At 38.2% G+C, this 12,728-nt stretch overlaps 1 protein-coding gene across 2 annotated transcripts in view; it reads left to right on the plus strand.

Moving 5' to 3' along the window:
* Positions 1-381: 381 nt before the first annotated feature.
* The window catches only part of DSC3 (desmocollin 3), a 47,754-nt gene continuing 35,407 nt past the window's right edge, over positions 382-12,728 (plus strand). For both annotated transcript variants that reach the window (XM_075993578.1, XM_075993579.1), the window contains exons 1-3: positions 382-633; positions 11,659-11,743; positions 12,250-12,449. In XM_075993578.1, coding sequence (XP_075849693.1) covers positions 568-633; positions 11,659-11,743; positions 12,250-12,449 — 351 coding nt within the window. In that variant the 5' untranslated portion in view covers positions 382-567. The remainder of the gene's footprint in view (positions 634-11,658; positions 11,744-12,249; positions 12,450-12,728) is intronic.

Raw genomic sequence — 12,728 nt, forward strand, 5'->3', positions numbered from 1 at the left:
AGAATACAGTACGTGTATTTTGTTCTAACCTGGAGACATCGCCCAGAATTTGTTCCGAAGTCGAAGGGCGGATCCGCTGATCCAATGACAAGGATGTTCTTGGCGCCCAGGAGGGCCCGTGTCGGGGCAGGGATCCCTGCAGGCAGATTGGGCTCTGCAGCGGGCACGGGGACGCCCCAGAGACGATCTGGGCGGCAGGGGCCGCGCTGCGGGCCGGGCAGGGTGGCAGCGCCGCGGGGCGCGCGAGGGGCGTGGGACAGCCGGCAGAGGGTGGGCCCGGGACCGCTTTCCCGAGAGCGAGCGCCCGGCGGCCGCTGGGGAGCGGAGGGGCAGGCTCGGGCAGCTCCCCAGCGGTGATAAAACTTGAGAAATAACAAGGAGGGGCCTCTCGGCGTCTCCCGGGTCCAATCCCGTCTCGGGAGTGAAGACGCTCCCGGGCAGGCAAGCCTGAGAGAGGCCAAAGCGACTTGGAGACGAGCAGCCGCGCGAGAAGCTCCTCCCGCGCCCCTGACCCGCGCCGGCCTCTCTCCGCACCCGCCCCGGGCTCCTTCCCCGTCCCGCGCCCCGATGGCCGCCGCGCCCCGGAGCTCCCTGCGCGGAGCCCTCTGCGCGCAGCTGCTGCTGACCCTCTCGGTGAGCCACCGGCCCTCTCGGGCGGACCTGGGACGCGGGATGGGGGGCGGATGCGCCCAGGTCGCTGTAGGGTGGGGTAGAGGACGTAGCGGGCCGAAAGGTGACATCTACAATTGAGCTTAATCCTGCGGGGCGGGTTCAGAGTCCCACGCTGGAGCCCGAAGGTGTGAGGAGACAGAAGGCGTCTTTGAGGGACTACTCGGGATTAAGCCTTTTGTTCTGGGACGCGAAAAACCGCGTCCGATTGTTGGAACTGAATGAGTCGCGCCCGGGCTCCGCTGCGCTCTGGCGGGCGCCGTCGGTCGGGGCGGGCAGGGCTGGGGTTCCTGCGCCTCCCCTGGTGGCGGCGATTGGGGGCGCCTTCGGGTGGGGAAGGAGGAAGAGAGTGCTTGTTGGTCAGTTATTTAGGATCCCTGGGCGAGCGAAACCACAGACGTGACATGGGGTTCAAGGGGCTGTCGCAGCCCAGGGCCCAGTGGCTCTCGGACGGGTTCGTTAGCGAGTGGAGCGGTCGTAGCTGTGCGCCCGGGGCCCAACCTGGGGTGGCCTATGGGAAGCGAGTTTCGCGGCTTTGTCTCCCCTAAAGGTTATTTTCAGGAGCTTGGCCAAACCGGCCACCCCCGCCAGCCACCCGGCCGGGGGCGGTTTGTGCCCGGGGCGCGAAGGCGTGGGAAGGCTGGGTAAGGGGTGGCTTGGTGTCGCGCTGTGCCGGTGGGGGTGAGGCGGGGAGGGGTGGGGTAGGGTGGGGTGGGGGAGAGGGTCAGGGTGCTGTGGATGGTGGGATGGGTGGGGTCGATTCCTGTTTGGTGTGGCTCGAGGCAGGAGTCCGCCGGCCCAGGGCCCAGCCAGGGGTCTCCAGTGCCCCGGACACCCGCCCCGTCGTCGATCCGTCTGGAGAGGAAGTTAGGGACATTGTCGCAGAACTCGGGAGACTTGAAGGAAAAGCCGGGAACTCTGCAGGCGCGGTTAAGCACGAAGCTTCAGACTTGACCAGGGTCTCACTCAGGACATGTAAAGAGAAGCCACCGACTCGCGACTTCCCGGCGTCCACGGATGGGCGCGGGGTCCTGCGGGCCCCACGGAGGGGTCTGTGTCCGCCTTGGGACAGGGTCGCCCCCAGGCTACGCGGATTCTTACCGCTTCCTGGCCCAGGGCGAGTGTCTCCAAGCTTTGTCCTGTCTTTTAATCAGAGAGTTAAGAATATGGGGTGGATAGTTTTGATCTACGAAGCATTTATGGACGAGGAATTGTACAAAGAAGCGCATCCGTCTGCCCTGGAACTGCTTCAACAAAACACCTGAGCTGATGAAATGACTCCATAAGTGGGGATTGCGCACAAATGTGTTCTTTTGTGTAATATTTGAAAGCATTTCCAGCTTTTCTACGTGAAACCATGAATTTGGTGTTCTGTAGTTCCTCTGCGTGCGAAGAGATAAGGGACCGGAAGGAGAAACTGCTGTGTTGTAGAGATTTCCCGCACTCGCTGGAGGGGAGGGCGTGGGAGACGAGGCGCTGTCTTGGCAAGGGTTGGGGGTGTCGGGGTGTGGCAAGGCAAGAAGGTGCCAGTAAACCTAAAGCGAGAAACCTTCAACTCTGATCTCTGACATACTCATTTAGGATTTTTTTTTTAAAGAATTTTATAAAGTGTAAATGGTATATCTGGAAACGTAAATGCTGGAGAGTGTAATAGAATGACAATTTCTTTCATCTGCAACTGTCATTTTGCAAACACTTCCAATTTCCGTCCATATGTGCAAATTAAGACCTATAATGACCATCTCATGACTGTATTTCTTTCCTTTTGACTCATATGACTCTCAACTTTTCAGTATAATATTAATGACCTTGCACTTCAGAAACACTTTTTATTTTATAGACGTTAATGGATATCTTAAAAACATTGCTTGTTCTAAGGAGAGGGCTTTTCAAAGCCATCTTTAACACAAATCTGAGACTTGGAATATGTTAGCCTTCCCACTGAGCTGTCCCTTAGGTTAAGGAATCTTCCCAATTTGCACTTTTCTCTTCCTGAATCTCTTTCCCACCCCTGTCCCCAACCACACTCTAAACTGCAAATAGTTTCCAAGAATCACCTTCACAGAGAAAAGAAAAGAGTAGGGGAAACAAGAAAAGAAGCATAGAAGACCATCTCCCTGTTGTTTTAAAGTTTTTGAATATCTCTGAAAGTGTTTTGTCCTAATGTAACGAAAACTGTTAGGGCTGGTGAAAACTAATTTGCATTAGTGAGTTGTCTTCTACCTGTTAGAAAGAATGAGATTCTTTTTAATATAAAAGAATGGTAATACTGTTCTTATCGAATCCACCTCAGGAATTATGTTATTTATTTCATGTTGTAAATGATGTGTACTTGGACACAGCTAACCCATCATTTTGTTAAAAGGGCTCTTCTTGCAAAGGAGCTAAAATAGTTATAACATTTGGAATAACTCCCCTCAAATCTGTACTTTTCCTCCATCGAATATATGAAGTCTACCTGCAGCCTAGTTTATAAATGGGCATACTATCTTTTCTGACTTTTTAGAATTAATTAATGAGAATAATGTGACTCCCTACCAGAAATACTTTTTTTCTCTTGATAACATCAGATATATTCATCTTTTTAAAATAAAAGGGAGTATAGTAATTTCTATTGACTTTTGAATTTGTGAAAAAAGATTAAGGCAAATATAGGAAGAGATGAGAACTAGTTTATTTTAGAACTACAAATTTAAGGAAGTCAAAGTTTTAGTATATGCTTATTTAGACTGATGGATGATCAACTACCTTTTAAAAAGGAAATAGTTAATGTTCATATTGAGATGCACCTAGATCCTTAAGCACCTTCTGAATAAGTAAATAAATGTAAGCCCTTGCACATTTTTTGGTCCTGTTGTAATCCCCATGGTAGTTCTGTTCCATATATGGCATCCGTAGTGACCTGTGATTAATCATACTTTCTATCTAACTAGAATTAATGTTTTTGGGTAGAGGGAAATTTATTTAAATGATCTAAGTATTGAGAATACAGAGAGGTAAATCCTGCAGTTTACCTTTGGGGTAAGTAAGAACTTTAAAGGTAATATTTCCATTTGTAAAAGGCAAGTGGTCCACAGGAGAGAGAGAGTTTAAAATTCTGTAATTATTGTGCTCAGTCAAGAATTCTCCTTTGTATTTCAGATACTCCATAAATTTCCATTCTTTAGTTTCTTTTTCTTCTATGGAAGAAGGGTGGTGTTTTAGAAAGCCCACTTTTGTGTATTCACTACAAAATCAAACAACATAAAAGTGAAACAATTGCAGATAATCCTTTAATTTTCATTCTCTCTTTGGCATTAGATTTTTCTATCAGGATTTAATGATTTTTCTGATAAGCTTTATATCATATAAAAATTTGCATACTGCTATAAAATATACCAAAGTAATTTATTTTTTCCCAGGGTGCAGTAGGCAGTCATTTTTAAAAACTTAATTTGTTACATTTTACTTTAAAGTGCGGCCTCTCTTCTATATAGAAGTTATTTAAAAAATACTTTTATTTTTTTTTTTTTATTTTTTTATTTTTTTTTTTTTGAGACAGAGTCTCACTTTGTTGCCCAGGCTAGAGTGAGTGCCATGGCGTCAGCCTGGCTCACAGCAACCTCAATCTCCGGGGCTCAGCGATCCTACTGCCTCAGCCTCCCGAGTAGCTGGGACTACAGGCATGCACCACCATGCCCGGCTAATTTTTTTTTTTTTTGTATATATATTTTTAGTTGGTCAATTAATTTATTTCTATTTTTGGTAGAGACAGGGTCTCGCTCAGGCTGGTTTCGAACTCCTGACCTTGAGCAATCCGCCCGCCTCGGCCTCCCAAAGTGCTAGGATTACAGGCGTGAGCCACCACGCCCAGCCTAAAAAATACTTTTAGAGGTTATTAGCTCACCATCATTAATATAATAGTGCCTTTACATTTTTTTACTTGATTTTATTTTCAATAATACTCCAACCCCCACAAAAATATTGTAGCAAATTATAGCTTCAAGAAGCATACCATAACTGAAATCTATGTATGAACATTACTTCTTTTAAAAATTACATTAATGAATTCATTGTTCATTCTTTCCAGTGATACCTTATACAACAATAAAAATGAATGAACTAATGCAATATACTGAGTATATAGTATATACAGTATATGCATATACAGCTGAGGGAGTAGTATGGATGCATTTCACAAATATAATGTTGAGCAAAGAGAGCAAGTTGCATGCAATTAGCATATGATTACATATATTTAAAAGACAAAAAGCGGTAAAATAAAACTGTCGCCTTTAGGGATATATGCACATGGGATAAAAATAAGCAGAGGCAGGGAAAAAATGATTAACATAAAAGTCATCCATTAGTGGTTACCTGAATTTTGGGAGTTGAGAAGAGACGGAAATGCCATTGAATAACAGGGACTTTAATATATGAGGACTTTGAAAATATTAGTATTGCTCTATTTCCTAACTTTGAAGGTTGAATATGCTAATGTTCATTTGATTATTTATTAACACACACATATATTATATTTAATCTTGTGTATTTATGTTTTACAAAGAACATTTTAAAAGAAACGAAAAAAGCAATAGAGAGGAATGACAAAACCAAAAGCTCTTCTGTGAAAGTATATACAAACCCTGCTATGATTGAGCAAGTAAAAAGTAGAAAAGGCATAGATAAAACAATATAAGGGGGCTGGGCTCGGTGGCTCAGGCCTGTAGTCCTGGCACACTAGGAGGCAGAAGTCCATGAAATCGAGACCAGCCTTAGCAAGAATGAGCCCCAGCCCCTGTCTCAACTAAAAAAAAAACATGAAAGAAATTAGTTGGATAACTAAAAATATATAGAAAAAATTAGCTGGGCATGGTGCTGCATGCCTGTAGTTCCAGCTACTTGGGAGGCTGAGGCAGGAGGATCACTTGAGCCCAGGAATTTGAGGTTGCTGTGAGCTAGGCTGATGCCATAGCACTCTAGCTGGGGCAACAGAGTGAGACTCTGTCTCAAAAAAAAAAAAAAAGTCACAGTTACGGAGAAGACAAATGTTAAAAAAGTAATATTAGTAGTAATTAGTAGTAGGTAATGCCAATTAATTTGAAAACAGACAAAACGGGCAATTTCCTACAAAATGCAAATTACTGACATTGACTCGAGAAGGTAGACAAAATCTAAGTGGATTTACAACCATTAAAGAGATTCAGCTGGAAGCCAGATGTCTCCACACACACACTCCTTTATATCCTTGAGTCTCAGACTCATGATAGGTGAGTTCTTTCAAAATTACATGGAACAAGGCCGGGGCGGTGGCTCACGCCTGTAATCCTAGCTCTCTGGGAGGCCGAGGCGGGCGGATTGCTAGAGGTCAGGAGTTCAAAACCAGCCTGAGCAAGAGCGAGACCCCGTCTCTACTATAAATAGAAAGAAATTAATTGGCCAACTGATATATATATAAAAAAAAAAAATTAGCCGGGCATGGTGGCGCATGCCTGTAGTCCCAGCTACTCAGGAGGCTGAGGCAGAAGGATTGCTCAAGCCCAGGAGTTTGAGGTTGCTGTGAGCTAGGCTGACGCCACGGCACTCACTCTAGCCTGGACAACAAAGCGAGACTCTGTCTCAAAAAAAAAAAAAAAAAAAAAATTACATGGAACAGATTATCTTTACCTTATGTAAATTGTTTCAAAGAACAGAAAAAAATGGAACACTTCTTAACTCATGAGGATTGTATGAAGCTGGAAAATAGTAGCCTGATCTCACTTATGGACATATATGAAATACTGAAATAAATTACAGCAAACCAAACCAATAATGTATTTGAAAAATCATAATGTCCATGTAAGGTTTATTCCAGGAAAGATGATTTGACATTAGAAAATCTATTATTGTGTTTTAACCTAGTACTATATTAATAGAGAAAAACTGTGGTTGTTTCAAAATAAGTGAGAGAATTTTATTTATTGTTTTTAAAAAGAAATCTTAGCAAGGCCAGGTGTGGTGGCTCATGCCTGTAATCCCAGAAGTTTGGGAGGCCAAGGTGGGAGAATAGCTTGAGCCCAGGAATTTGAAATCAGCCTGAGCAACATGGCAAGCCCCATCTCTACTGAAAATAGAAAAATTGGCAGAGTGTGTGATAGCCTGCACCTGTAGTCCCAGCTACTAGGGAGGCTGAGGCAGGAGGATAGCTTTGAGCCCAGAAGTTTGAGGTTGCAGTGAGCTATGATGATGCCACTGCATTTTAGCTGGGCAACAGAGCAAGACCCTGCCTCCAACAAATAAACCTCAGTGAATTAGGAATATAGGGAATGAAATTTCCTAGCATAATGAAGCATATCTAACAAAAATGAATGAATGAATGAAATAAAGAAAAAAAGAAAAAGACTCAATGAATGGTGAAATGGTAAAAGCTTTCTATTTAAAGTTAGAAACACATCCACGATGGTTACTATAGTTGTTTCTACTCAGCTTTCTACTGGAGGTCTTAATAAGTACATCTGATAAAAGATATAATAGCAATAAGGAAAGAGGTATAAGATTAAAATGAAAAAACCTCATTGTCATTTTGCCAGCCATAGGATTAGCTATGTGGCAGATTCAACATTATTTGTTGATAAACCACTAGAACTAATAAAAGTCAGCAAGTTTCCTGAATAGCAACTCAATATTTTTAAATGATTTCTATATAACATCAACAAACAATTAGAGGAATCCCATTTGCTATAGCAATAATCATTAGTGTATTTCATATCTAAAATAAATCTAACAAAAAATGTGAAACATGCTTTTGCAAAAATTATGAAGCCTTATTGAAAGGCAAAAAATAATCCATAAATAAATGAAGAATGAATCATGTTCATGGATGAAAAGGATCAATAGCCTTAAAGCCAAATTCTCCTTAAATTAATATATAAATCAAATGGAATTTAGTCAAAAATTTTAGAAGGATTTTTTTTTAATTTAGCTGATCATAAAATTTTTTTGAGAGTTGAAGGCTAAATAGAGCAGATACTACTTTAAAGAGACATGACAGGGTTTGGGGTCACCATAACAAACACCAAGATTTATTATAAAGCTGTCTTAATTAAAATTATATAGTATTGATGTACAGATAAACACATACACTGATGAAATAGTGCAGATAGCTCAGAAACAAATTTTGTATTTGTGGAGCCAATGCCTCATTATTGTAGAGAAAGGAAAAGCTATTGTATCAATATTGTTGTATCAATATTGTATCAAGCTCTGTATCAATTGGGTGTTGATGTGGCAAAAGATAAAATTATATAACTAAAATGAATCATGCACAAATAAATTCTAGATGAGTAGAAGATTTAAAAGTTAGAGATAACTTTACAATTATTAGAAGAAAATATTGGATAATACATTTATGATAAGATAGGGAAGGGGTTCTTAACTATTGATAATACACAAAACACAGGCCAGCAGAAATGATTAATAAAATCGACTACTTTAAAAATGCCAAAGGAAATGATTAATAAATTTGGCTACTTTAAAATTGAAGCATTCTGTTTATCAAATAATTTTATTAATACAAAAAGTGTGAAAAAGCAAACCACGTAAACCTACAAGTAAAAAACTTTAAAAGGATAAACTTAATATAGAGAAATGATTAAAGGAAAAGAATAGACAATCTATAGAAGATGAATGGCAAATAAACACAAGAAAAGATGCTCAGTCTCACTAGAAATTAAGAAAATGCAAATTAAAATAATACCCATTAGGTTGGCAAAAATTTAAAAAGTTATAAAATTAATTACAGGGAGAATAATGAGAAATAGGTTTAATACCCTGGGGACATTAATATAAATTGATATTAGTACTTTGGAGAGCAACTTGGCAATAACTAATGAAATTGAAGATATTCATAGATGGCATGGCAATTTCTATTTCAGGTATATATCCTAATATTTTGCACCTACAGATCTGTTCACTGCTGTACCATTTGTAATAGAAAAAAGGGAAAACAATATAAATGACCATCAATCAGGGAATGATAAAAATCAACTGTGGTATATTCATGAAAAAATCTCAAATATGGTTGAGAGAAAAAAGCAAATTGCAAAATTATGCCTATAGACATCTACTACCCAATATCAGTCTATATTTTGTAGGCACATGCATATACTGTGTAATGAAAGTAGTAAACCCTGTAGAAGAAGTATTAACACCTACTTCAGAAGAAACTATTCCCTGGAGAAGAGATGGAAACAGAAAATAGAGCATAGGAAACAGATGGAAGAGATGGAAACAGAGCATAGGACTCTGGCCACTTCTGTAAATTTTAATTAAAAAGTGAAATAAACATTGAAAAATGTTAATTTTTTAAAAGATCTTGCTGGGTACTGAGCATTTGTTACATTATGTTCTATTTGATTTAAATATTTCACAGTTAACTTAAAATATTTTAAAAAGAAAGGTGATTAAATATATCAAACATGGCTTTCTTTTGGGATTCACACATACCAATCCTACAGAGTTAAAATATATTTGGACCAATGGATACATTGTTGAAGAAAACCATTTCTCACCCCAATGTGACAACTGTATGTGTAAGAACAACAATAAATTGAGCATATATAATATGGTTTATTTTTTTTTAAGGGCAAACATCTTATTACTTTATTGTCTCAGTTTTCCAAAAATAACTTTGTGGCTTATTACAGTTAAATTAAACAACACTATTACATGTTAACCCTATTTATCCATATTTTTGAGGTGTTTTCTTTACTTGAAGCAAGGGTGAGGTAGATCTCTGAGAAGCGCAATAACCCTTATAGCACACATTATAAGAATTTTGGTTATGTATATATTTGCATATGCCCATATTAATATTTATAGTTTTATTACCATGAGTTAAAAATCTTTCGATATTGTGTAGAAATCTGTTTTATATTTGATTATATCAGAAATTAAATACTTCTTTGTGCTTATTATTCCATTTTATTTTGCTGAAATTATTTATGTTGAATTTATACATTAGAGAGAGTTGATCACTGCCAATTTGTAGAAGTGAAACGTGGAAATGATATTTTTTTATCAATGACAATGTGCTCTGTTTTTAACAGAGCAGATTTACAAATGTGCACTCGTCACCACAATTTAATTTTAGAACTTTTCCTTCACCTTAAAAAGAAGCCTTCTGTACATTTACAACCATTTCCCATTTCTACCCTCAGCTGAAGGCAACCACTAACCTTATCCATATATATTTGCCTGTTTGGAACATTTTATATAAATGAAATCATACAATATATGCTCTTTTGTGTCTGGTTTCTTTTACTGGTCATAACATTTTTTAGGTTTATCCATATTGTAGCAGGTATACTTAATACTTAACAAAGTACTTTTTTAGAGCTAAATGATGTTCTGTTGTATGGGTATAATCATATTTTGTTGATCCATTCACCAGTTGATGGACGTGAGAGTTGTTTCCACTTTTTGGCTATTGTGAATAATGCCTTGTGCTATGGATATTTTAGATTTGCATTTCCCTTATGCCTAATGATGTTGGGCGTCTTTTCATCTGCATATTAACTATTTTCATATCTTTTTCAAATAATGTCTATTCCAATCCTTTGCTCATTTTTTTAGTGTTATTTATCTTTTTTTGAGTTGTAAGAATTATTTATACATATTGGACACAAGTCCTTTATTGCCTCATGATTTGACAATATTTTCTCCCATTGTTTGAGTTATATTTTCGCTTTCTTCATGGTATCTTTTGGAAAGCAAGAGTTTTTAATTTTGGTTAAGTCCTACTTATTAATTTTTCTTTATCATTATGTTGTTGGTGTTATATATAAGAAATCATTGCCTAACCCAAGATAGTGAAGATTTATTCTTAAGTTTTTCTATAAACAGTTTTAGTTCTTACATTTATGTCTGTGGTCAATTTTGAGTTAATTTTTGTGTGTGTTGTGAGTTAGCGGTCCAAACTCACTTTTTTTTTTTTTTTTTTTGCATGAAGAGATCTAATTGTCCCAGCACCATTTGCTGAAAAGACTATTTATTTCCCTTGCACTTTCTGGAAGCTAACCATAAATGTAAAGGTTTATTTCTGGGATTTTGGTTGTATTGCATTTATTTATATATTATCCTTATGCCAGTACTGCTCTGATTATTGTAGCTTTGTAGTAAGTTTTGAAATTGGGAAATATAAGTCCAACATTTTTTTTCTTTTTCAAGTTTGTTTAGGTTCCTTGTGTTTGCATGAAGATTAATTTTCAATTTCTTTAAAAAAGTTAGCTTGGATCTTGATAGATATTGTATTAAATTTGTAGATGAATTTGGGGGAATATATATTCTGATCTATGAAGATGGGATAGCTCTTTATTTACCTGGGTCTTTTAACATTTCTTTCAGCAATGTTTTATAATTTTCATGTACAATCTTGTTCTTTGGCTATATTTATTCCAAAGTTTTTTATTCTTCTTTATACTATTACAAATGTAATTGCTGAGTTTTGTTCTCTGGTTTTTCATTACTAGTATATAGAAATTGATTAAGTTTTTCATGTTTATCTTATGTCCCATAGCCTTGCTGAACACATTTATACATTTTGATACATTTTTCAGTGAATTCCTTAGGATTTTCTATGTACAAGTTTATGTAATCTGTGAATAGAGACAAGTTTACTTTTTTTCTTTCCCCTCTGGGTGCCTTTGATTTTATTTTCTTGTGTAATTGCCCTAGCTAGATGCTCCAATTAAATGTCGAATAGATATGGTGAGAACAGACATCATCGTCCTGTTCCTGATATTAGAGAAAAGCTTTTCTGCTTTTCTCCATTGAGTAGGAAGTTGGTTGTAAGTTTTTCATAGGTGCCCTTCATACATGCTGAGAAAGTTTTCTTCTATTCATAATTTGTTGAGGGTTTATTGTAAATGGGTGTTGGACTTTGCCAATTGCTTGTTTTGCTTCTATTGAGATAATCACATGTTTTTTGATATTTATTCTATACTTGTATTAATGTTGCCTTTTTAATTCTAGGTCTTCAGTTTTGCTGCCGAAGCCTGCAATAAGGTGATATTTAATGTACCTTCTAAATCAGAGGCAGACACAATGATCGGCAGAGGTAAGAAATTTCAAAACAGTCTTTTTAAAAAGGACATATTTTTATTACTTGATCACTCTTTGAGCTCAGGTGTATAACTTTTGGCTGAAGATACGTGTATCTTAAAAGGCTCAAGCTATATTTGTTAAGGAGCCTTTTCTGTTTGTTTATTCAGGTGTTTATTTGTGGGTGTGTAGCTCAGCTTTCTCATGATTGCAATGTGCCTACCTCTTTAATTAGAAGATCATTTTTATAAGCCTATTAGAAACAATCAAGGTTTAAAACAGCTTATTTAATAGAAATACACAATCAAGAATTATTATTTCTAACTGAAAGAGAATTATAATTTTTTAATAATGTAAAAAGACAGGTTATGATGTTTGGAAAATGCATAGGGAGGGTTTATTTCATTCTACTTCATGATTTTGAACAAGATTGTATAAATTATTTTAACATCTGTCTTTTTTTGTTTGTTTGTTTGGTTTGCATGTGTTTCTACCTTATAACTTAAAGATTTTTACTTGCAGTTAATTTGAAAGAGTGCCTCAGATCCGTAGACCTCGTCCAGTCAAATGATACTGATTTCAGAGTGCTAGATGATGGGTCAGTGTACACAACCACTGCTGTTAAGTTCTCTAAGAAGAAAAGATCCTTCACTATACGGCTTTCTGACACAAAGAGACAGTTTCAGAAGAAGATTATTGTTCTCCTGGAATCTCGGAAGGAGGTATTCAAAGTGCATATTTCTCAGGCATATTCTTCTTTTCATTAGAATGCTGTCATTAAAAATGCAAACAGGACCAAAGGATACATATGGAATTTCTGTCCTCCCCTCCTCTCCCATTCCCCCTTTTTTTCCTCCTCCCTTCTCTCTTCTGCTCTCCCTCTCTTTTTTTCTCTTTCCTAACACTGGGCAAACATTGCCTTTGGTTTTACTTTGTTAAATGTAAATGATACTTCCCTTGTGAAGGCTTCTTCCACCTCTAAAGTCTAACTAATGGCTTTT

This window comes from Microcebus murinus, chromosome 17 (assembly GCF_040939455.1).
Source record: "Microcebus murinus isolate Inina chromosome 17, M.murinus_Inina_mat1.0, whole genome shotgun sequence".
NCBI lineage: Eukaryota > Metazoa > Chordata > Mammalia > Primates > Cheirogaleidae > Microcebus > Microcebus murinus.